Source organism: Bombus affinis, chromosome 3, assembly GCF_024516045.1.
Source record: "Bombus affinis isolate iyBomAffi1 chromosome 3, iyBomAffi1.2, whole genome shotgun sequence".
NCBI lineage: Eukaryota > Metazoa > Arthropoda > Insecta > Hymenoptera > Apidae > Bombus > Bombus affinis.
In genome coordinates, this window is record NC_066346.1 from 2,085,445 (window position 1) to 2,112,668 (window position 27,224).

Genomic DNA, 27,224 nt, shown 5'->3' on the forward strand with positions numbered 1-27,224 from the left:
TTTATATTAAATTTTACGTTATTATAATTATATTTTAAATTATAAGCAATTGCGAGCGACGTTAGAACCTTTAATTTTTTGTAATGAAGTTCTTTTGCTACCTCTTAATTGCTCAATGACATTTTTTGAAGTGGATTTGTTTGAATATTTCTTCTTTTATCTGATTTACAAAAGGTTTACTATCTTTTTTTGCTCTTCTGTTGTTTCCATTGAAAGTGTACTATAATTGGAGATGGTGCTTTTATAAAGTGTATACAATTGTTTATGGGTTTGATGATTTTTGTTGGTAAGTCTTTGATCCTGTTATATTATCATATAGACAGCACTGAAGCTGGTCGTTTCTGTTTCGAGATCGAAATCCTAATTACTTAAGGATCGGAAATCAGAACGAATCTCTGAAACTTTGATGAAACCAGAAATTTCCTCGAGTGCTTTTAAATAATCAATACTAGAGTCCAAGGTTTTTACTCACTTGTTGCTGCATCCCTCATTCAGGAAGTAGAGATCCTTGACCAGCAAACTAAAGAAGGGTACGACGATCCTCTGTCGTTCGTCCGTAGCGCCGGCGCTACGCCACATCGCTGCTTTCAGGGTGCTGCGATAGCTGCTAAAGTTGCTGCTCGGATCCATTTGATGCTCAAGAATTGAGAATTTCGCCAGCTGCACCTTTGACCACTGTAACAGAAAATAATTTCGTGTCACCGTTAGCAGAGAACGTTTGCTAAGTCGTTTAGCAAAGTTCAACTGGATGAAGTTTCTCTATATGTATCGAGTTCCTGGTCGTGCGAATCTTGTAGATACGTAACTTGCTTTTTGCTCGTCATTTGGAATTCGATCTGGTTGAATACCTAGTTGGGAAAATGTATTTACTTCGGCTTACATCATAGTATGTCGATATTAAAGTTTAAAATTTTAATACGGTCATTATAATTGTAAATAATAATTTATGTTTTAATGTTTTGATCAATATCATACCAAGATATATTTATATATATGTAGATTTTCTTTGATTTCAATATAATCTCTAAAAACATAGATAATGTCATTAATATAAAAATATTATTTTTTAAGATATTTCAAAACATTTCTAAGTATTTGTTTCAGTTAATGTCTATAAATACATTCAAATAAGTATAACAGAAGAATTAGACATAATTATATTTTAATATACATATTGCATATCATATATAGTATAATGTAATTATATACATATTACCATATACATACTTCATCATTTCTTCGGTATTTCGACACTGAGGTTTTACATTCTAATTGTTAGTTAGTCCTAATGACGAAATTTCCATATGTGCATGAAAATCCATAGTCTATAGACATTCTAAAAATTTGACCATGTAAGATAAAAATTGACCACGCTTGTACATACAAGATATAGCAAAAACCAATCGTAAAACGCGAGAAAATCGATAATATTTTTCAATCGATTCATCCTTCCTATTATTTGTTCGATCTGTTTATTTTTCGATCGATTCTTTTTACACGTAGGTGTACACGATATCGCGCGTGCACAGGAGGCTAAGAGAAGCACGAATAGAACGTGTTCGCGACAGACAATAAGTGCATCTGACTCGACCGTCTGGATACAATGCAATCGAACTGATCCCATTGCCTTTAACCCGATACCCTTTTCTCATTCCAATATATATCGAATTCTATCCACCGTTTGCACGGTCAAATAGTTACCTTCGCTTCCTGATCTCGTTCCCTACCTTTGTTCTTCCTCCTTATCCCTTTGATTTCTTTCCGCGCTTCTCGCCCCTTTGCCTCCCTTTTCCTTTTCATCCCTGCATGCATTTGACCTACTCTCTTCCTTTTCGTTTCTCTAAACCACTCTCTTCAACCTTTTCCCCTCCTTTGTATCTTTCTCTCTAATTTTCTGGTATCTTCTCTCTTTCCCAAGCTTTCTCCAATTTGTTCGCCTTTGAAGTCATCTTTAACCTCGCCGGTTTTACCTGTTCCGTGAGTTGCCTGGCTTCAATCTGACCTCTTTATGATCGCCATGCAAATGTACTTGCTTCTTTGTCCTTTGTTTCCTTTCACGGTCTTCTTTCACCCTCCCGACGTGCGTGGAAATTGTGTAAAGGTCTTAGTTGTGTTTTGTTAAAGTTGAATTTACAGTGATTTTTTTCTTTTACAGAAAAACAGTTCAAAAATTCACTACGTGGTTGATCAATCTCATATTATTAAAATTTTTTGTATCCTTCTCATAATTTTAAAAATATTATTCGTCATAATATATCATTATCAAAGATACTCAAATAGTATTTGTCTAAATAATTATACCTTTGACTTCTATGAAGCTTTGTCAATTTTTCAGCTATTTTTAAAGGTATGCAGCTTTGTACCACGTTATCTTCATTTTATCTTGTTACCATGTTCTTGTCGAAAAATAAGAAACTCTTCCTAACTTTTTCTTTTCTTTTCTAAATACTTCCTACCTATCCTTTCTCTGAATTTTTTCTCAGGATTCGCTCGTGTCTGGTTACCCTCGTTATTACACATTTGGCGACCAGACCCAAGCAGACCCAGTTACGAACTTTCTAAATTTTCGCTTTCTCTTCCTATTCTCTGTCTCTATCCTTTCTTTATCTTCCTTTGTCTATCCTTCCTCTTTGATATACATAAGACGGCAGCAATTTTCCGGCGCGAGACAACCGTCCTATCATCTAGTAGAGAAGAGAACTTTCTAAGTAGAAAGTTTACATTATTATCGGACTAACTTTCCTCTATATGTTCTTGATGTTAATTTGTTAATGTAGTTGTTTGTTATTGTTTTATTATTACCAAATTATAAAACGATATTACGACCAGAAAATCAAGAAAAACGAGCTTATCATATTTGCCGAGTAATCTTCGATTATATTTATTCAGTTGCAATAAACGTCTTTCTAGCAAAGTACAACGAGTAAAACATTTCGAGGATATTAATTGAACACCGAACAAATTTCAGGATAATCGAAAAAAGAAATGATTGCAACGTGTACGATAGCGGGAAGGGCAAGCACAAAAACGATCAATTGGATTTCCATTTAAAGCGAACGAATTAAACCATGGCATTACTATCGAGTACAAAACGAGTAAACCAAGATAATTAATTTGACGCCGGAATATAAACTGTCGAAAGCGTGAACGTCACACACAAACACGCTATGATATTCTATTACTTCGAAATTAAAAAGGGAATCCGTATCGGCATTATACTAGTAGTATAGCGGTATAATATTACTGAAATTAGTTGAGCTTTGGTAGAACGTGAAGGCACTATCCATATTTATTAAACTGTGTAAATTCTATTTTTGAAAATTTTAACACCTAATTAACAAATTACATTTTTTCCAATTACTCTGTATTTTTTTCTTTTTTTTATTAGTATAGGTATATATATATGTATCTCTCGTTCAAGTTTTCTGAGTTTCTAGAAGGTAATTTAATTTTCGTTGATGAAATTTTATAGTATTAGATACAAGAAATAAACACGTGTTTCTTTCTCCAACATTTTTTAAATATTGCTCGTCATTGTATTATAACACGGAAGACATTAAAATAGCACGTATCTTAATATTTATGTCGTTGGCTCTCATTATCAGCTGTTTTTAAAACACTCACATCTTTGAACCATCAAGTGATTTTCATTTTCAATTATGTCGTATTAAAATACTATCAATAAAACGACATTAGAATCCGGGAACTGATAAAAATACACGCATCACATTTTTCTCCTTTGATCTGTGGTTTGTTCACTGGCTCAATTCAACTACGCAAAATCCAAGCATTCCAAGATATTCACAGTTATTAACATGTGAAAAATGCAGAATATTACAACGTACGCTAATCAGATCGTCGAAAATCGCGCAGAACCAAATTTAATTGACGTTGAATCGCGGAGTAAAATGGGACTCGCCGTGAAACACGCGGCGGACACATTCCCGACACTGGCTTGAATTAATTTACTGGAAACTATTTCACCGTTCATCGTCGTTGTGCGTCGGCTACACGTTAATTCGTATTAATTAAACTGAATTTTCGTTTAGCCCTGGAATTTTTGGTCCGGCCAATTAAGCACCATTGCGTCGATTTAGGATAAATCGAACAGGATCGTCATCACGTCGTGTCATATCACGTTGACAGCACAGTGTTTTCCTATATTTTCTCTTCTTATTCTTCTTCTGCTATGAAATTGATGTATTGACGTACATTGCGAAGATTCCACTTGCCTAAAGCGTTAACGAATGCAATGACGAGAAATGATAGTATAACATAAAGATAAAAATAGTTAAAAACAATTTCTATGGTAGATCGATATTCCGAATTGTAAGTATGAAATATATTATTTTATCGTATGCGTGAATATGCTTTTTTGAATTTGCACGGAGTTAAATTTCGCGACGTTTGTTGTTTTATTGAACACAGGCTTCTGTGAACTTGGAGTGCAGTGAAATGCGTATTATTGAATTCCAACGAAATCTGTAATATTCACTTGAGTAATATTTTTTTCCATGAAAATCAAATAAGTTGACAATATGTCTTTGGAGTTTCCGATCTGCAATAATGATAAATAACTTTTCTACAGTTTTACAGTTTTACAGTGTGGTATGTTTCATAACATCGAAGTTTCTAAAATTCTCGAATGTACAGCTTGTTCGTATTTTCTTTGCTCTAGCTTCTAACTATCTTAATATTTAGATAGGATCGATAGCAACCTACATGGCGGAAGTCTAAGTTTATCTAAGTTTTCCAAAGCAATTTTACATAAGCCGCAAGTTTTCTAAGTGCAAAATTATTGTATCGTCGAGATAAAAAGTTTTTGAAAACAGACGCTTGTTGCACATGTAAGTAAAATGTATTCCACGTTATAAGACGCAATGTTATAGAAGTTGTTTAAGTTTCAAACAAAAAAGATACAAGTATACCTGGAAATTACTGTCAACAGTACTTTCTGTGCATTTTGCATCTCCAAATTTTTTATACAGGCTACACGTACTTTCCCAATTCATTTTCCAACGAAACGATTCTGTTATCAGATTCAATATTTCATTTTCACAATATTAAAGTACTAAATATATACTTTTTTTTTAGAAATTATTTAAGATATATTTCTCATAGTGTTAAATTACATTTTAAATGTATTTTCTATAGTATTCCTAAATAACATGAAGTTTAATAAACTTTCACCTAATTAATCAGTATGTAAATACTATAATAAATGTAGTGATGTGCAAATGCTTCCACTAAGCATCGTAAATGTACAAAAATAGTCTACAAATTATAACTTAGAACAACCTAAACAGATTTATTTAGATAACAAGAAACATTGAACCAGAATGATCTTCTATCCATCCATCCATCCATCCGTCTATCCATCCATCAAGAATCCAGCGTTTCTCCAATATTTTCAAGAATTATTAACGAAGGAGAATGATACATCGAACGTTATCTCAGACAGAAGATTTCAGGTTCTGGTCGGAAATGCGTCGGATCTTCGAGTGGCGGAAGAACTCCATCTTCCACGGAGAGACTAAATTCTTGAAGGATCGAGGAAGCAACCCGCCGCATCCCGAGAACGAGAAAGGGTTTTCCTACTCGCCGCGGAGGCCATTTTTCTTCGCCGCGACTCGATTCGATTTCTCGGGAAATGCTCTTGCCGCTCTCGAGGAAAAAACACTAAGAATCGGCAGACTCCTGGCGGATCCGGTAAATTGAAACTGGATGGGAAACGGAGGGTTGGAAAATGGGCGGTTGAAAGGGGAGGGCAGGTGAGACGCGCGGAATCTGCTTTTAGCTCGGTGATCCCGCGAGACAGCCGGCGAAGAAATGAGAAGCTGACTCTCGCCTCTCCGCTCGAAAATCGGCAATTCTAATTAGACAAAACTGCAAATGCACACGAAGACGTGATCATTCTGGATTTTGAGAACTTTTCTCCGCTGGGAAATGATATCGTATTGCGGGAAATAAAGGCATTCGAGAAGGAAAGATACAAATACAGATGAAATTTTGATTCTTTCGCAGCTTTAATTTTGCTTGTTTATGAGTTTATTCGTAAGGGCGGGTTGTAATTTACAGGAAGGGGAAGTAGCGCAAAGATGGGATTGTGCGATATAACGGAAGGAAATCAAGGGTTTGCAGCTTAATCTGACAGAAATTTAACAGGCTAAACACGGGTGATGTCCACGATGAGAATTTGTATTTCTGTTCATTTACTTTTTTAAATTGATTGTTTTATAGTCGCACCAATCTCTATAATTGTTTATAGAGTCGTACATATCTTACAGTAAAACGATGAATTTTGTTCAATTCGAAATTCCATCGTTGCCACTCCTTTCAAATCCTTTGTGAAATGTAATACCTTTATGCCCATTTCTCTTTTGTAATATTATTATTCTCACTTCATTACACAAAATACGATTCATTAATTCTAAAATAGCATGTCATCTATCACTTTATTTATGCGCTTGATCTATAAGACGTATGAGAAAGTATCATATTACCTAGAATGTCTTCAGTTCATTACGGTGTTATGAATGAATTATGAGTTGCTTTATGAAGAATAATGCATATGCAGTGGTAAAGTTATGAGAACGTATAATAGCGTATTTCAACCATTAAAGCTATACATATTTTTCAATTAAAAATTGTGTACATAACTTTTTAAAAAGTGCGTTATTTGTATCATTCATTTTTCTTTATGTTCGCCCCATTTTTCGAATTGATCGCACGATGTCAGTAACGTAAATAAATCATTTAATTTCGTTTCATTTGGATCTTGTATCACGCTCGGTTCGAGAGCGAAAGAGAGAGAGAGCTTCGTGTTACTCAAAGTCGATATTTTTTAATTAAAAGGTTGAACCTTTTTTCACGTAGCGAAGCCAATAAATTTCGTGCTGTTCCGGGTGAAAATTATTCGTGTGAAACAGTAAAAAGAAGTCACTTGCAGAGAGAGAGAGGAAAATCGTCGCGATCAAGCGTAATTAAGTTTCCTAAAGTTGGCCAAGTTACGAAGTACGGCTGGATATTAAATATGCATTAGTTGAACTTAAGCCGACGTTGAGAATTTTATAAACCACCTTGAGGGAAAAAAAGAAACTTCCTGCAAACGGACAAGTTCAAAATAACCATGAAAAACAAAGTTTCGATCGAATTTTTCTCTCCTAACTGCGTACAAGAATCGAGGAAAATTTTTCTTAAAATTCATCCAATCGTACCAGACGCTTTTCCTAACTCCAGGGATTCTTCTTCGAACTTTTACCCCTTATTTGCATTCGTTTAAATTCATCAGATATTACATTTTTCCCGCTGTTCCTTTATTTCGAGTATAACAACGCGTATAATCTCTTAAATTGATTTTTAAGGGACAATAGTCAATTACAGAACGAACTTAATTAAATAAACGATTATATATTACATCATGTAGAAACGTGGCAGTTAATACACAAATAAATTAAATTGGTTATTAATTATGATATTACGTTATTCTAATTTATTATTGATTACAATATTAAATAAATTAAATGTATTATTTAAGCAAATGACCATACTATACGTACTGTAACATTTCATAGAAACGTTAGCAATTAATATAGCTAATTAAATTTGAAATTTAATTTTTCTAAAGAAGATAAGACGTGAAGGTAGATATTATTCCTCTATAAATTCTATTTTCTTGCTCACATTGATAAGAATGTAAAATTATTTACAATATCCACAATTTTTATTCGTTAGCATCAATCAGTTTTAATAATTCCTACGTTCATTTCCTACACTCTTTCTCACAGACGACGATTTCTCACCAACCTAATTTATTTCAATTGATCGAAGATTAACCATCTAATATCAAAGTCACCCCCGCGTGGAAACTTATTCCTCATCGTGAACACGTTTTCATTCGATAACTACCGTCGAAGATTTTTGAACAGCATCGACCAACGCTCGAAACTTTCTTACCCTCGTGATAATGGACGCGAATAGAGGCTACGGGGGTGGGTGGTATCTGTGTTGGTTGGATCGTAACGACCGAACGTAATTAGCTTTTTGAGGGGACGAAAGGCAAGCCAGAAGCTTCCTTTCACCGCGGAAGAAGGAAACGTCACTCGCAGATTATCTCCGTGGTAAATTAAGCCGGCATCGGGGGTGGTATCGTTCATCTTCCGTCGACGTCGCCGTATCGGTGGCTTCTCTCGAACGAACGCCGGTGCCTTAGTGCCACCGGGGATCCTTGCCTTCGAGTTTTCCGCGCTGACTTTCTAAGCGAAACTCGCGGAACTTGGAAGTTGCTCGAACGAGCAAAGAGAATATCCTCCTACAGGCTAAATGGAGGATGCTGGAGGGGTTTGGGGGTTGTTGACGGCGCTGAGCCATCGAGCTCTTACGTTCGAGGATAGATTCTTCGAGGTGAGATCGATTTTTGGATTTGCTGGGAGATTTCAGACAGTGGGATGGGCGATAGAAGATTTTAGGTGGAGATTGCAGGGAGGTAGCTTGATTGTGAGAATGTTCGGTCTTCCTCTGAGACGATGGTGTCGAGATGAAGAGAGACGAACGAGTGGAAGATTTTAGATAGGCTATTTTCGAGCTCCTTCGAAGGTTCGAGATTGTTAAAGATATTTAAGATGTTTCAAGACAAGTACGTTGGCTACTAAAGGTATTTGCACTGACCCTTATTTTCCTATAAGGCGATTTTCCTTTTCTTTTCTTTTCTTTTTTTATTTTGTTAGGTTTTATTTAGATTTGATTTTAGTAGTAGGAAATTTTTGTAGCCACTACTAAATCTAATATACGTGCGTGGACCTAATTAATTAGTATGTAAATGCTGTAATAAATGCGATGGTGTACAAATACTTTTTGCAAATATTTCTACTTGTGTTAAAGTTTGGATCAACATACTTTAACTATTATTTTACAATGTAAACTTCATTTTCATTGATCGCAGTGATTAATAACTTTTTACTTCAGAAAATATGGCTTCCTATTACGTACAATATATCTTTTGGAAATGAGTAGAAGCCCTTTGATAGCCTTAACCTCTATTCACGAAATTAATCAATGGCATTTTGAAATATTCGTTTCAGAAACTGTAATTTCCTGGACTCGCTCTAAAATCCACTAACATTACAACTCCCTGTGATGTGTACTTATAATTATTAAATTTCGTACGTTCATGCAAGTTAAAACGCGTTGAGCATAACGTCATAACTTAAAGACACAACTTAATTAATTATGGAACTAGAGGAATAATACTTCTCAAAGCTGAAACACTCGTAACTGCATTCAAAGCCTCAAAATATTGACCTATTTACCAAAAACGTTTCCATATTTTCATAGTAACAAAAATGAGAAACTCTCCAAGTCTGTCAAAATAATTCAAGCTGATAATTCCATTTATGGTATCGACTCCTTTCTCCACAAATTCGTTCAACCAGTAGATCGGTCGAACGATTCACAAAAAATTCGGTCGCATGTTTTTCGCGAATGTCCGTCGATGTTCGTATGTACAAGATATAGCGAGTGAGGTGGGTCAGGAGAGGGGAAAACAACGCACGAGCGTGACCGAACAGAAGCGTTAAATTTTCATTAACGAAAATTACGAAGCGGTGCCACGCCGGCTGGCCGCTGATAGTTCCAGCAATTATTTTAAGCGCGGCCTGTATAAATCAGCTGGCTGAACCAAATGAACCCTGAATAGCAGTTCGCGTCGAATAGAGCCGGAGGGATATGTCCGCAGAGCACACCGGTCCGGTCTCGTAATTAAAAACGAAAAAAAAAAAAAACAAATATGGGTTTAATGGTATCCTCGTTCCGCCTCGCAATTCATCCGGTCCCGACGATAAAGTCGTACACGTTCGCCGATTTGTCAGAAACTGTCGCGCTCGTTCTCAGAAATAAAATTGTCCAATACGCGCCTGCATTTTATTATCGGCTTTTTATTGTCGCGAAACAAACGTTCCGTGTACAAAGAAGAGAAGGAGAGAGAACGAGAGATACTGGTAATTTGAATTAAAATTGTTGATTTTTGGCGAGAAACAGGAGGTTTGGTTTTTGCTAGGTCGTTGAGTGTTTTAGAAGTTTCGTAATAAATTTTTGACGATGGTTGATTCTATATACGATACACATGAGGTTTATCCTGTCGAATTTCTTTTTTTTGTTTCTGCTAGATGGCTGGTATTTTTCTAAAGATTTTGTAGTAGTTTTATTATGTCCATATGCAGAATCAATGATTTTCTACAGTTGATATGGTTCCCTTATTTTTGGAAAAACTAACATTGCATTATAAATTACAATATATAGGACAAGAACATCCACAGTGTTAAAAGGCAAATACAAAAATCTACGTATTTATTATAAAAATCCTAAAACAAAAATACGAGTGATTTATTTTACAGTATACCAAAAATTGTATTATTTACGAACCACTTCATAATATTCTACTTTTTGATAATATCATTTTTTATTTCATTAAAACTCGTTGTTAGTTCCCCTTGTTTCCCGTTACTATTCCTTTAATCCAGCCATTCTTCTTTTATTCTTCAAACGCCAGGGAAATGCAAGTTCCGTGGAAGCCAGATAACCATAACTTGACGTGTTAATTACGTCACAGTGTCGCGTATATTCATTTGCGAGGATATACATTCGTCGTGTTGGCTTTTTATTGCAAAACAGCGCAGTAAGCTAGGATATTTATGAACATTTCTATGTGTGTACCTTGGTGACGTGAAATGCAGCCGCGAATTTAAGAGTGGGGGGGAAAAAAGAAAGAAATTTAATTTTATTTATCATAATGGCCATTCCATTTTCGCGCATCGCCCAACCGTTTAAATCCAATCTAGAGATGGGATTGCATTTTTCATCGGCGAGGAAAATATTTCCATTTAAATCGTATCGTCGATACAATATCCAGAAAATCTCTGTTAATACCTTCGTTACGAGGCTGTTACCGTTATTTTTAACCTTCTTCGAGTTATTTCGGCCGTCCTCGAAAAGTGGATTCTCCATTTATAGCCAATCTGTTCTATATAACATCGTTAAATTTATTGTTTCATTCTAATGTGCCGAAACTTGTTTATCTTCGAGCAAGATTGATTTTAACTTTAAATATTCATCAAAAGTTCAAATGAAAGGAATTAAGCTTTTTAGTTTTTACTAAAAATATTCATTTAACGTTGCGTAAAAAAATGTTAAATCTCTTAAAATGACATTCTATCTTCATTTCTATATCGCACATATTAGTTTTATATCCTCGCGAACGAAACCATAAAACCGTAAAATTATAAAATAATTTAATATCAAACAGAGTCTACTTTCGAATCTTTTAAGAAATATATCATTTTCTGTTATATATTTTAAGGGAATTCTTTCAAATAATTGTCCGATAAATACACGTTGCAGCGATCGAAGGGTCTATTATATTTTCTTTCGGAAGCGCAGTCTTTTCATTTCGAGCAGGATTTCATTGCGAAAGAAGAACAGGACAACGAAAGAAGTCGTCCTCGCTTCAGGAAGTAATATCGTGAAAGACTGACAGCAAGTCGCGCGATATGTATCGACTTCTCTTCCTGTATTTCCGCCCTCCTACCTCCTTTTCTTCCTTTCTTTTTTATTTCCTCATTTCCTCCCGTGGAAACGCAATCGCTGCAAGCAACACGCGATTCGATTATTTCGCCAGAGTCATGGATCGGAATGCGATGTCCTACTTTTTCTCTGTATTGCAATAAATTCGCGTTACAGTAGCTCTTTGTTTAACTTTGTTGAATTTTTTGTTTGCGTCGAGTATGCGCGAATTTCGTTCGTCTTTGATTGAAATATATTTCCTTTCATTTTACGAGAAAAATGGTCCGATCGATGTATCATGATCGGAAATTTTATGAAAACTATATGACAATTTTGTTGCGAGTTCAGTTTCATCTTGGCAACGATGAATTAATTTTGTGTGATCGATAAAATTACTCATCGTAAATGTTTCTAGTAATTTGTTCTGAGAAAATATCATTTGATGTACCTGCTATAGAAAAGATTTAACACGGAGAAGGAGAAATAAATCCTCGATAAGGAATTTTTTGTTTTAAAATAAAAATAAATCGTGGCTTGTTTCTCAATCAAGACAAACAGCAAACACAACGTTTAATTATTCTCTTGACTAATTAATCTCAACTAATCCATACACTGAATCACACTAACACACTATCATCTCAATTAGTAGTCATGAAACAAATTACAGAAAGAAAAAAATGACTCAAAGAACAATTAAATTCCAATACGAATCAAAACGAACGTGCCAGAAATTAAAATTTTTCTTCGAATTTTGCTTATTTGAATAGAATCGTATAAAAATGCGAACGTCCAGTCGCGAAGAAGGAACTGGCCCAATTAAAAATCACAGTTCCCAATGCTTTCTAATTAACTCGATGCACTTGTAAATTTCAATCGGACTCGAAAAACAGTGACGCAAAAATTCAATTAAAACAGCTCTGCGCCCATCCATTTCCATTCTCGCTTTTTCCTCATTTTCTGCGCGAAAACGTTCTTCGTTTTCGAAGCTGCTTTTCGCTCGGCGATGTGAAAATTCGATTTCCAGCGATTCGTCACGGTTAACGTTGGTCGTCGTGGCGCCACGCTCGATTTACGAGGATTACAAACCGCTCATTGCTGCGTACACATTCTACATCGAAGGGAAAACGAGCGTAGATCAATCCGACGAGACATCAATGCTTTCCCGACTGGACATCATCAACGTCGTTCCGATAAAGAACGAAACAGGAAGGGAGCCGTCGTAAAAGTGTCCCTGTCGAGTCCTGCCATCTATCATTTTAACTCCAATATCTTTTATTTAAGGCATCGCAGTCGATCACTTCGTTTGTCCATGACTTTTATGACATATGATTGACTGTTCTCCCTGTGATTTCGTTTTCTTGCTTCCAATAGAGATTGCGAATACGTAGAGTGACTTTTATTCACGTTTGGTGTGATAGAAATAATACTACGTGAAGCAAATACGTTTAATAACATGGTAAAATTCTATCCTTTTCTCATTATTTTATAATTTATTTACAGCGAACCAAAGTATCTAAACTTGTTTTTAATGTTTGATTGCGCATCTGTCGCGTTATATAAAACGTTCTGAAATTTCATTAACACTATAATGAGACACGGTTATTGTAACTATGGCTATCGATATTTAAAATGACGTCAAATACGAGTACAACTCACCGTTTTCTTCAGGCGAGATATGGGTGACATGTTCAAGCCAGCGATGATCGCCATTAGGGAATTGAAATTGCCGATGTTGAAGCATTCACGGGCGGTTTCGATCCAATATTCAACCACACGAACGCGCTGTTTCTTTTTTGCATGCTACAAAACAGTCGAACTTTTTTAATAAAATATCGTATTTCGTGAAATTGAATCACGAAATTTATATTGCAAAGAAAAGGAATAATATATTCTGATTATGTTACTTTTGATGGAAAAATTTGTTTTCTAAAATTTACTTTATATCAAATAGATTGCTTTTTATGCGGTACACGTACATATTTTTAGACAAAGTGAATTTATACGATATTTATTAAGTAATTATAATAATTAAGCAACATATATTTAATTTACCTTGCATACTTCAGTCGCGACGAAATAGCTCAGTCTATTAAACCACTGGACGTACGATTCGAGATTGCGTGTTTTCTTCATGTCCTTAAAGGATGTTTCCAAGTGAGGAGATTCCTGTTTATAGGAAAAATTAGTATCCATAATTAATATGAAATTTCTTCTTTCAATTTATTAATTAAAATTACTATTTATTAACATAGTAAGTATATTCATTAGCATGGAACCTCGATTATATCCGAACTAATTACAATACATGTGCATCGATATTTTTATAAAAAACCATTTCCGAATGTTCTATTTATCGATGTCCCGATAATTATCTATTCCATTAATCAGTGTTCTGATAATCGAGGTTCCATTATGTTTGCTTCTACCTAAACTTGCTATATCTAAAATATATTTTCAATGATATTAAAAAACATCGATAAATGGAAAGAAAAATAGAGGAGAAGAAGAACGTACTATTAAACGGACGTGACAAATGGAAGAGGCAGGTGTACAAACCTTGGCAAAGGCTTGGACGAATTCTTCTGGGCCGATATACGAGAGCCTCTCGAGTTCCACGTGGGTCAATTGCTGTGCCAGGACCGTGGCCGATGGGCACAGCTCGGTGATGTCCACCTGAAAAACGGGGTGACAGTTCCATTCGTTTCGAGTGTCGAAGAAAAGCGACGCCGGGAAATCATGTGCAAGAGCGTCGCTCTGGTCGTGGGGGTAAGAGACGCGATGAAAGGGAGGCGTCAACGAGAACTCGATTCACAGAGGTGCAGAAAGACAGAAAGCGGAAACGGGCGGAAGCTGCGCGTCCACGTCGCGACGCCTCCTCTTTTCCTTTCCAATTTCACGTGCTCGTGCTTCGCCGAGCAAATTCGAGCGAGTTCTTATCTTCGTCGAACGCGGTTTCAAAGTGCTTTGACCGGCGGCGTCGCGACGCTCTTGGACCCTTCTCGATATACATCTCTACAACTGTACATATAGTTACGTATACAATGCCATTTCAATGCATTATGTTTTGCGAACGATTCTGGGAAACGTTCGAAGCCATTGTATATGATTCTTGTTCTCCTGAGCAATAATCTTTATGACCAGGTTTGGCATTTACTGAGGGGTGTATTTTATGGACAGGGCTGTACCTTATGGGTGTATTTTAAGTTCTTGCTTGGAAGGATGGTTGTGATTTGAAGTTAGTATCGCAGTAAAATTATGAGGAAGGGATAGAGAAGGGGAGAAAGAGAGAGAGTAAATTATCTTTATGAGTTTGTTACATATAGCAGAAATATAAGGTAGAGATATTTTAATTATAAGATAAGATTAATGTTACAGGTTATTGAATTCATTTTGACGTCAGTTTTAATTGACAATTCTTATAATTTGAGAAATTAAACGTTCAAAAGATTGTCAAAATTACTAGCGAGAATTTTCTACCATTCTCTATCAAGAATAGTTTCAAATCCTCTAACATTAGTGTTACAATCGAAAGGAAAGGTCATAGTTGATAGCTGGTTGAAACGAGAATAGAAGAAGGTAAACGAGAGAAACGTTTTACCAGCGAATACCATGCTTTTCCAACGTAGTTCATAGCATACGCCTGAAACCACTGTAATTATTTATGCTCATCGTAGGCATTGTAGACGCGATTCGCGAATGAAAGGTATAAGTCTGTCGGGCATTTCAATTTGAATCGAACGCGCCAACATTCATATCCGCCTCTCTGTTGAATGAAATGAACCACGGAAAATTTATATTCTCTCGCTCAACTGGCCCCTTGAAATACCGCTGCAAACACTGACTCACATCACTGCGTGCTGCTGGCACGAAAAACGACGAGATTTCGTCGTCGACCATCTCGTCTATTATTCCTACTTTTATTGAGGCTCGTCTTTTGTTCTATTTGTATCCCTTTTCGATTGGATTTCGCGTCTCTCGTCATGCAAAAAGAGAATCTCCTAACGTTTTTCTTCGACCATTTCAACGATGGTTACTGTGAAGCGATTGAGTAATGAACGTCGATGAGAAATTGATTTCTTTGTTACGTCCTTAGTGCTATAAAGTATATAATTATAGTATATATTTTATAGCATATAACGTCTGTAAATACGTAACTAATTAATTTTCATCATAGCAGTATAAAATTAAAAGCAGAAAGCTTTTAGTTAATTTCTTTTCTAATTTAATTTAAAACAACCTAAATTTATTAGCGTTACAATAGTCAGCATATAAATGGATTATAATTATTCTTCCACGAAATTTTGCCAATTTTTCACTGTACATGTCAAGGGATTGCGAGGAAAAAATGGCGACTAATGCGGTTAGATTATGAAAAAGTAATTGCCCGAGCTGCCATAATTAGCCAGCTGTTATTCATGTTTCAACGAAATATATGGAAATTGCCCTGTAATTGTGGTTCGTGGTAACAATCGAGCAATCACGAAATAACTATTTTTTACCCACATTCTCTGACATACTGTCCTAATTTATACTTTAATCTTTCTATTTTTTTCTCCCCATTTTTTAATCTTCCCGTTTCCATTAAGTGGAAAAACTTATGGTGTTTTTATACAATTATTATATCCAACATAATACTTAAATACAATATATATATCTTCAAATATAATAATCTATGTCGGCCCTTGTTATTCATTCAAAGATATACCAGAAATTCTTTTGCCCTTAAGCATTAACAATTTGTCTCCCTGGTGATGCCTTATTCATAAAAAAATATTTCCTTTGGTCAGTGTTCGGTAATGTCTTAAAAGGTTCCATAAATATGGAACTATGTAATCACTGATCTGCTTGAAAACGGTGAAGACGGGGTTCGCAATAATTCTATATTATTAGAACGAATATATAAACCACGCGTATTAGCCTCTTCTCCTATGAATAAAAATTTTCTCAATTTTGAAATCATCGAACGCGCTTTGTCTAATTCCACAGTCATATTTGTCTCTTTTCTTGATGATTAAAATTTTCTCAAATAATAAGTAATTTTTCAATTATCAACACGCTCTATTCAATTATCCAGCATTTTGAACCGAGGAAAATAGTCTGATCGTTCTTCTTTCGATTCCAAAGACAGTCGTTTCCACAGCACCCAGTCACCGTCTTAAACAGCACCCTTCCCTCGTTTCCACGAGATACGTCATAGCATTTTCTCGATGCGACGAAAGTAGAATCCGTCGGGTACGAACGAGATCAGCGAACCGCGTGATTCGGTTACGAAGCGAACGACCGCCTGCGTTTCTTCGAATTAGATCGTCGATCGAATTATCAACGAGCGGAGTTGCCCGATATGACAGTGTGGAACGATCCCGGTGAGACCGACAGCATTGATTCCAACTGTTCGCGGCAAGCAGAGCGCGAACGAAACGTTTTGATTTACGTGCAAATTCCACCCTTGTGCCTGTTTCCTCCTCGATAAAAAAGCCACGTTCAATGACTCGTGAATCGCCGTACGGCCAAACAATTCGCGACTCTTTCTCCCGATGAGGGAACGGACGATGATGCTTCACGATCAGAAAATGCGAATGGATTGATATTAATTCTATCGACGGACGTTTTTCCAATGGCATTGGAAAATGCCACGGTTTAACGTCTTCATTAGTTTTCCTGATATTGATAGACGTTTAGCTAGTGGAATGAAGAATTTTGTGAGAACTCTTGTTAGCAGATTTGTGTTATATCAGACTGTCCCTCAAGTTTTCCCCTTGTTTTATCAAATATTTGATATTAAACTAATTCTTAACTACCGTGGTGAAATAGAAGTAGGTATATTAATTTTCTGATGGGATTCTGGGGTATTTTAATGGAAAATTTAAATCTCAATCTACAGATTATAATTAAAAGGCTCATCTTTATCAAGAATTAATAAAATGAATTGCATCGTAGATTATTTTAGAGCAAAATGATAAGTTTATAAAGCGTCTGAGGTATTTTAGAATATTATACTTTGTTTTATACGTTTCATATGTATTCTGTACATTTTTCCATCTTCAAATCTTCTATGTGTTTTACACTAAAATTGTGACGAAATAATGTTCTATACTGAGTTCATAAAATTTTCTTTCTTCACTAATGCGTATTTTACATTTCATCTTCGAAACTGAAAATAAATCTCTTCTTGCAATTACCATGATTAATACCAAACTAATAATACAATTTTTTCTAGCTAATTAAGCAAATATTTGCACACAATATTTGGCGTGTAAAAAGTCATAGTTAATTTAAATTTTACAAATTCACCGCGGTACTCAAAAGATCAAATTAACGCGACAAGAAGGACACGGAATATTTTAAGGCAATTTGTTCAGGACGAGAAGACCAAAGCACGTATCGGAGCTAAATGAAACAAAATCAAGAAGATCGTGCTAAGACTGTCGAGATACGATGCTGAGTTTCATTGTTTCGAATTAAGAGAACTGCAACGAAAGCGTAAAAATATCAACAGCGAAATGCTTTCTCGAGTTTCTCTGCTCGTGCTGTCTTGAAATTGGCAACGATACACGATGGTGAAATTAAAAACGCGCGTGTTTTATAGTTTCTCGTTATATGTGCTAGAATTTTTAAAGAAATTGAAAGCTTTTACCGTCCGTATAAATGAAATTAATTCGCAGCGATGCGTCAGCTCCTCGTGAAAGACAGCGCAAAGTTAATGTCGATGGAAGTTAAAATTTTTTCAAATAAAATCTAATTATACACGATAAAAATTTTAGATATTTATTTACGATAATGTTTTACGATAGATTAATATTTTATAATAGATATTTACTTTATGTTTAAATAATTTGGAAATAAATGTTTGCTAAAAATATACGTATAATTTCCTGGCCGCGAGTTAAATTCAATAATCGTAGATGAATTTTACCGTTGGTTTCAATTTGATTTTTTGGAAAATTTTATTTAACGGTTTATAAATTGTGCGGTGGACCGTTGAACGAAATTCCAAATATCAAATTGAAGGGTTGTAAAATTAGAATTTAAATATTTTTTACAATAAACATATGATCCTATGTTTTGAAAGATTTTATACTGAACAATTATGAAAAATATCAAAAACAGTTTCCAACCAACTGGACCAAGTTTAATGTTCATTGATGATCAACAATTAATAAAAACTATGCAATGGATTTTTTAACAAAATTCTATGGAAATACCAATGTTCGAAAATTGTAATTTTTAAAAGTTTTGAAAATAATTATTACTTATCTATTAATAAATGATTCATGAATTAAATAAGTATCGTATGTATGATCTTAAATAAAATACGATATAGAGATATGTATACACAGATAAACACTGTGTTAAAACTAGTTTTGAATAAATACTAAAAAAATGTACCTATAACGTATAAATTTCAAGTATAAAAACGTGCACCTTATCATTTAGGGAATAGAATAATCCCATAATTACTATTCTACGAAAGCAGAATCATTGAACGGCAAGATTCTCGCAAGTTTCAAATTGCTCGAGTTTCAACGGTAATGTTCGCAATGTTCAAAGAAACCTGGAGGAAGACAACGCGCAATTCTCTAGCGAGTCATGATATGCAACCAAATACGATGCACCACGGGAACTGCTATAGTTTCTTGTATCGAATAATTAATGACGACTTGGAAATCACGATGTATTTCAAATTGAGACCAGTGTTACAGTTTCATCCAAGTCTCTTACTTGCTATCGGTTACTGTTCCTTATTAGACTCAGCTTGACTAAGCGTTCACTTCATATTCGATATACTCGTATTTTAGCAAAGTTCTTATTATTTCAAAGAAGTTATTGTTGGGTTGGCAACTAAATGATTGCGGATTTTGTCAGTACCACCTAATGACAAAATCCGCAATAACTTAATTGTCAACCCAATATATAATCACATTAGTCACCGCTTCATTTCTTCGATTATTGAAACAAACGAAAAACTTGATAAAACTAAAGCTCGTTATGAACACCGGGATTTGAACCATTAACATCTAAATATTATAATTAAGGATTAAAAAGATATACGTATATACACTGGTGGACCAAAGAAAGTTTAAGATTGGAAAATTTGCTTAGTATGTGCAACGAATATTAGCAACTTTTGTATTAAACTTTGTACCATATCAGTAACAATCTTTACGTTCCAAATTTCCTTTAGTCTGCCACTATACATACGCAAGATAAAAATGTACAGACCAAAAAAAAAAAAAAAATGGAAACTATCAAATTATAAAGTCACTCACACAATTTCTACAGTTCTGCCCCAAATTTCTCCAAAATTACAAATTACAAAATCCACGAAAATGGGATATGAATGAACATTAACCAAACTCGCTACATAGAAGTTTATCCAGTTAGTGAAAACGATAATTACTTTCACGAAGCGAAACGAACTCGACACGTTACCGGAGAAATATAACTAAATCACGAAATATCTACAATTAATAATAATAATCGACTCGCATGCGATTGCACAAAACTGGCAGTGACACGGTTCGATCATTTAAAAGCAGGCATTAAATCGGAACCGCTGTTGCCGAGCGAATATAAATACAGCAAGCGTGTAACGGAGTTAATACGGATTTTAACGCGTATTATCGTTATCAATTAAAATCCCGTTATCTATAGTAACAACGTTAATGCGCGCATTTAAATACAACCCGATAGCAGAGCAGAAACTGCGTTTCGAAAGCCTTTGTGTTTGTCCCTTGCCTCTTCTCGCAGCCCTCTCTCGTCATTACGCGGAAGAAAACGTAATTAAAAGCTTTGTACCGCTCGCGAAAACCAGAAAGACCGGTTTTCCGGACGTTTTACTAGTTTCCGGACGTTTTACTAGTTTCCAGGCGTCCTAAGCACACTGGCTACCGCGAATTTCAATGAAAAATGAAGTTTTATGATTTCGCAGGAATAAATAGAGAAGCTCGTGACAAGAATGGCCCATGCTCATATTTGTCTTTCTATCGTCAATGAAATATGTAAAAATGTTACTTTCTGTTCGACATATTTCAATTTTTTTAAATAAAATATTTCTTACATCATATGATTTCTATGAGTGTATCTGTAATTATATTGCAGGAGAATTATGTCTAATTAAATCAAGCAGCTAGGGACTTGGTGACAAACATTTTTACAGAACCAGTTCATTTGCATGCTTTAAGAAGAATTATACTTTTGGCGAGCATATTTTTCGCGGGAGTAATGACGCGTGTGCATTTTGTAGTTGCACTATTTTTTACAATGGAAACACATTTTTTTATATCTTCTCAGTCTTGTAGATTTTCTCCGTCTAATTATAACCTCATTCGTTAAAATATTTGAAATTAAATTTTATAGAACTTATCGTACGAAAGATGAGGAATACACTGTAAATTTTATAGGCGTTTTAGATGTAGTACATTTTAATTTTCCGAATAGAGATCATAAACATTCGCAACAGATAGAATGCATCTTTCGAAGAATTAATGCTTCGAGTTTTGTAGTCGTCAGGAGAGAATACACTTTGCCAAAATATCGGAAAACTTTTTCGTTTAGCAAAAAATTGGTGTAGGGAACGATGTATGAGAAATTGTGCAAATTTATGAATGAGTAAGGTATGAATATGTAAAAGTTTTTGACAGATTTATCTACGTAAAGTTGGATGAAGTAGTTTAAACTAAACCATCCCACTTAAAGCGGTTTAAAAGCTATATAAATTATGAAGTATCCATAATGAATAATATTTTGATGTGAAATGATGCATTATAAAATGATGATTATAAAAGCTTTGAACGTTGCTGTCAAAAGGATACAAATATTACGAAACGAGCAGCAAAATCTTTAAAACAAAGGGGGAAATAACGAAGATTTTAATTAAAAAGGACAGTGGACTTTTCGTAATTCGTAAGCTGTACATGTAAATTATTTTTTTAATTTCATGTTGCTCGCACGTAATTTAAATTATTTCGTACAAATAGGAACTGCAAATTAATCTGTTTTTACTGAAAGCAAAAATTCATTGCTTTCTCATCGTAAAAGGCAGTATAAATATTTATCTCCTATTTTTATTGTATCAAAGATCTCGAATAATGCTCAATCAAGTTTATATATTTATTATTTTTATTTATTCTTCCTTTTTAAGAGCTTCACAGTATTCATGGAAACGAAATTTCTCCTCAAATAAAACTCAAACACACTTTTATATTTAGTTTTATACTTATATTGATATCTGCAATAATTTTACTTTGAATCTAACGCTTCATCCCAAAATAAATTTTAAAACTATGATAAGTATTCAATTACAATCGTGGACTTATATCTTGTATTTCTTCTCTATTTTCACACGCTAGAAATTATTCACCGAAACGAAATATTTTCTGCGATAAAACTCAAACACACTTTCAAGTTTAATTTCTTATTTCTTCGTCGAAATAGATATGTCAACTTGTCAAATCCGCCTGACTATTTATTTATTTATTTATCCTGTTTTTCTTGAAGCCTGTACGTCAGATTTTGCTGACGCGCATGAAGAAACGCTAAGGAACTCTAAACGAAATTGAGTGCTTCGAACCATTAAAAGTCGTTCTATCGACAAGTAGCTATAAAATGTTCGTCGTATGAAATCACAGGCTGCAACTTTTTCTCTTTTTAAATATCGAAGTCCAGAGCTGAACTTTTCAAGCGAGTAACTGTTTAAATGCAATAAAGGTTCTTGATTGAGAAGCCTGGTGTGTTCGTCCGAAACTTTCTTTCTGCGAAAAGAAAGAGATTAAAGCTGTAGTATTGGGCTTGAGAACGATTTCTTGTTCGCAAAACACATAAAAGAAATCCAATCAATTCAGGGTGCGTAATAAACGCGTGGAAATGGTTTGGATGAAATGTTATCTACCGTAAAAATAGGATATAAAAAAGTTCCGCCATAAAAGTTCGCAATTATTGATTCGAGGTGATTATTACGTTGAAAATCTTCGCTTTAGATAATTGCATCACTCAGAAGTCAAACTGGTTAATTCTACTATTAGATTGAGGTAATATTTGTTCAAATTTATATTTTTATAGAACCTAAATAAAGATATCATTTCACCTACTGAAAGTTGTACGAAATATTCTATGCCGTGAATATTTTACATATTTTTAAATATTAGATGCGTTCTGTGAACAAATTTTTGTAATTGGCTTTTCAGAAACCAAAGAATCGATCTTGATATAGTTGTGCCAGTACAGCTCAATTTTTTTCTATTCTGTTATTACGAGTTAGAATATTTTGCCACAAATAAGTACACGATATTTGTTATAAATATCGCGCATTTCGTTGAAAATTTTTGTCTTCCAAATAAAATGTTCGTTCGATGCTCTATTATAAGGAAGATCAGGAATTTCTACCTTTAATCAAAGCAAATAAACGTTTTATCTTATAAGGGTAGCTCATAATGTATTCTTAAACGCGATAGAACAGTTACCTCGCAATGTTGATTATGCGAGAGATTAAAATATTTAACTTCTAATAGATAAAAGAACGCTCGATATTACTTTTTCTCTCATCTTACATCGTATTATAGTTAGAAACTAAAACTTCTTCTCCTCTGTTAATAATATTCTGCTTTTCCTATCCTCTACTCTTTAACTTGCTTTTATAATCTGCTTAAAATTTCCTTCTACTAAATAACGAAATAGAAGCTGCAGTTCCGCCGGTCAATATTAAATTCATGTTACTTTTAAGGACGAAATGGAACCTTGTATGTGAATTAATATCCTCAACTACGCGTTTAAAATTACCCAACTTATGAAATCCTTCAAAATATTTTCTAAATTCCTGAAAAATTCCTCTAAAATACCTTCTGGGCTATCAACTTACGTACATCTACCCTATCGACCAACAAATAACAAGACGATCGACGATCCTCATCGCGATTAATTGAAGATGTCGAATAGCCAAACGCCAAACGACAACATCTTGGTTCCGCTGTTATAAAACCATTTGCAATCAAGTAGTTTCTAGTCTTCCATGCTTGGAACTTTTCTTACAGCGGTGAATACGACGTGGAATGAGAAAAAAAGAGAAGAAGAACGAGGATGCGGCGACGGAGGGATGAAAAAGAGATTATGGGCGTATTATTGGTTTCGCGAGTTACGGCTCGCTTCTTGAGAAAGTTCAAGCAAAGCTGTCGCCGCGGCACGTCGCAGGGACGGGTTCAAAAAGCGCGGCGAACTTCCACTTTAATAAGCCGGAGCTTCCTAAGAGCTCGGCCCACCCGTTTCCTTATCTGCTTCTTCTCCTCTCTCTTCTTCTTTTTCCGCTCGCGTTATATTTTTATTGCGCTCCGACTTTCTGCATTTTCGATGCAATTCCGACGTAAACCGTAGATATGCAAGCGGCCATGCAAATACCGTTCTATGAGGTAGTTGCTGGAACGTTACTGGAAGCTTTGGAATATTCTTTATTCTCCTTACTCAACCACCATCTTTTGCTTCTTCGACGCGAATGCTAATTGCAAGTGTTGCATTGTAGCAACTTGGCAAAACTTTTTTGTAACATTTGGCGCATTACCTTAAAACACGAATTTTAGATGATCTTCTGTGGCTTAATATCGCTTGACTCATGTTTACAGATTATACGATGATTTATTTTATGATGGTACTTTTATGAAAGTTGAATCGACATATTTCTTTGCTACGATTTAAAGGACTGTGACTTTGATTGTACGAGATAAGTACAAATAACAACAGCACATTAGTGTATCATTAAATGTGAAAACTTCTGTAATATGATTATTTTGATTCTATAATGATATATGTTTCAATAATTATTTCGATACAGTGATTTAGTAAATAAATCAAATTAGCAGATACCAAGTAATCTAACAGGTTACACGGTTGTAGCAAAGATACAATTGTATGCGATTAAGAATTAATCAAATAAGATGTGTAGTTAGATAAATAGACGCCACACACCTAAAGATAATACTATCCAGTATCAAAATATTTCTTCCAATTATTTTTATCATTATAGTATGCTTCACACAGAGCAAGCTAACAAATTCAATTTCAACATACACGAATAATTCATATTGTATCGTTTTCTTGCAAAAAAATCATGTCCCTTGCACGTGTGACCGAATTTTAACATTTATTCTGTATTTTATGATTTTAATATTCCTTATGAAAAAGGTAGAGTGAGAGAAAGAGAAAGAGAAAGAAAAAACGAGGAAGTGAGAGAAAACCCAATAAACGTATACAATATTCATTTTTGCTGGCGTTGTGGATATAAAAAATTGCGTTCACATTAATATTTTCATGTATACCAAATAAAGGCACCACCTCGGGTAAAAAAGGCTGCGTTATACCTATCTTAACAATTTCCAGGGGACCAAGAGGCAGATTACGAGATGATGATAGAGAAGGAATATTAAAATTGCCGGTTAAAGAAGCTGCTTTTAACAATTTCCAGGAACTTTTGATAGGCAATGGAGCAATTTCATCCGCGTTTAGATGAGGATGTTATTTATTATGCCGCAGGGAATTTATCTCCCTTTGATCACAAAGAACGGCACTATTATTCATTCGTCCATGATAAAATATGCATTTAATGCCTCGTCACCGAGAAGATGAAGTATCTTAGAAACAAACGATTATTTATTTTTACCTAGTAACAGTTATTACTATTTAGCAATGTGAATAAACAGAGCTTCATACTAAAGAACTTTGAATGGTAAATTTTCATTAAAATTTAATAGCAAAATTACTTCTAGGATATATATATATACGTCCTTGTTATTTTCTAAATATGCAAAAATAGCATTTAGAATAATTTTAAATCTTAATCTTACAACAGTTTTTCATGGAAACTTTTGTTGTACCTATCGACGTATCAGCATGTTAGAGTACTAATTGGTTATTAGGATACTGAAGTAATATGACATCATCCTTTATATCGAGCTATCGAGTATCAAGATATCGAGGTTTGAAGGTATCGAAATATCAAGAAATTGTGATATATACTGCTGTATCGAGACATTAAAGCATCAAGATTATCAAATATCAGAATGCGAAGTATTATCAGAAATTTAACATGTGGAGATATCGAGGTATTGTATTATTTGGATACCATAGATATCATATACAAAGTACTACAATATCAAGACATCAAAGATATCGAATATTCAAACACTGATAACATTCGATTGTTATAATTTTCCAACTTAATGTACGGCAGTTTAGACAGAAATAAGTATAATACCTACCTCCTTTCTAAATACACTAAAATTATGTGCCAAACGCATAATCAATACTATTTTCTTTTTTCGTGATTACAATCTGGCATGCCAGTGAATATTTCGCTATGTTTCTGCAAAATTCTAGCAATCAATATATTTCTGTTTAATCAAAACTATCGTTCTTCACAATCTTTCGCGAAAAGATTCTTCTGCTCTTTATTTTCTCCACTTATGAATGAAAATACTGAAAACTATACAGATCTATACTATACTATATTAGGTGTCAGTAAAAGCTACAAAAAAATTCGTCTGTTTTTCTTGAAAAGTCTAGCATTTGCGAAAAAGGCCACTAAAATCCAACAGGATAGACAGCCATTATCTCTGCGTTATACGAAGCATTAAGATACTGATTTCAAGGCGTTTCAGAAAAATATCTCCCGGAATTTTTCCTCGATTATCCGAAAATGGAGACATACACCGGATATCGAACGAACGGTAACATAACCAGGAATTGGAGGCAGTGGTATCCGAAACAGGTTTCCGGAACGGAAGCGACAACCGCACAACGAAACAATTGGGGATGCGGTAATTTCTCCGGCCGCACGATCATCGATGAAGCTTGTAGCGGTCGGCGCTCACGCAATTCAGTTCTGATTAGCCGGGGTACGATACGCCGGCATATTTAACTAACTAATGCAGTTGCAAATTAGCTATTAGTAGGTGTTACACGCAGTGGCAGATAGGCGCAGGAGTAATCAAATTAAATAGAATAGTTACTGTCTCCCATGTCGACGGTGAAACTACATAACCCTGTTAGCCTAACAGCGCAAAGTGTACGCGTACTGCTAGTATACACAGTACGAAGGATAGAAGACCATGTGCGTGCACAACGATGAGAAACGTGTGCATTAGCACACCGTGCGAATAACATGTATAAACAGGGATGATGCATAGGTGAAATCCACGCGTATCCCTCGAGGATGTTATCAGTATCGCGTCTCCGTGTCTCCGGGAAAATATTGAAACGTCTGTCAAAGGAGAGAACGTGGCTGGAAAATCGAGTTTGACGGGGAATTGCTTGATACCGGGAAAGGAAGCTATTTTACTTTCTCAACACTGACAGAAGTATCATCCATCGACGCGTCTATGGCCACGTACAAAGTGTACGCAAATTCGATTTATGATACCGCGCGTATAGTAAAATTTCTCTTGGGATTAAGGAACCGAACGGGGAACGTTAAGTTTATTATTTCGTAATTTCCAGCGGAAAATTAGAGAATTATGAATTGGGAATATCTCGAGCGGAATTTGTAATTTTACCGTGGATGTTTGTTACGAATAATTGTGTTTTTGGTGCGTGGAAATACGGAATGGTTGAAATTAAGCTATTGTAGACGATAATAGTAATGTTTCACGGTATTTTTGTTTAAATAAGATTGTACGTCATTGTCATTG

General features: G+C 34.9%; 1 protein-coding gene across 2 annotated transcripts in view; it reads right to left on the reverse strand.

Annotated features, from left to right (window-relative positions):
- The window catches only part of LOC126914992 (uncharacterized), a 649,115-nt gene that overhangs the window by 16,897 nt on the left and 604,994 nt on the right, over positions 1 to 27,224 (reverse strand). For both annotated transcript variants that reach the window (XM_050719323.1, XM_050719322.1), the window contains 4 exons: positions 14,113 to 14,229; positions 13,609 to 13,722; positions 13,213 to 13,356; positions 473 to 675 (listed from right to left, as the gene is read on the reverse strand). In XM_050719323.1, coding sequence (XP_050575280.1) covers positions 473 to 675; positions 13,213 to 13,356; positions 13,609 to 13,722; positions 14,113 to 14,229 — 578 coding nt within the window. The remainder of the gene's footprint in view (positions 1 to 472; positions 676 to 13,212; positions 13,357 to 13,608; positions 13,723 to 14,112; positions 14,230 to 27,224) is intronic.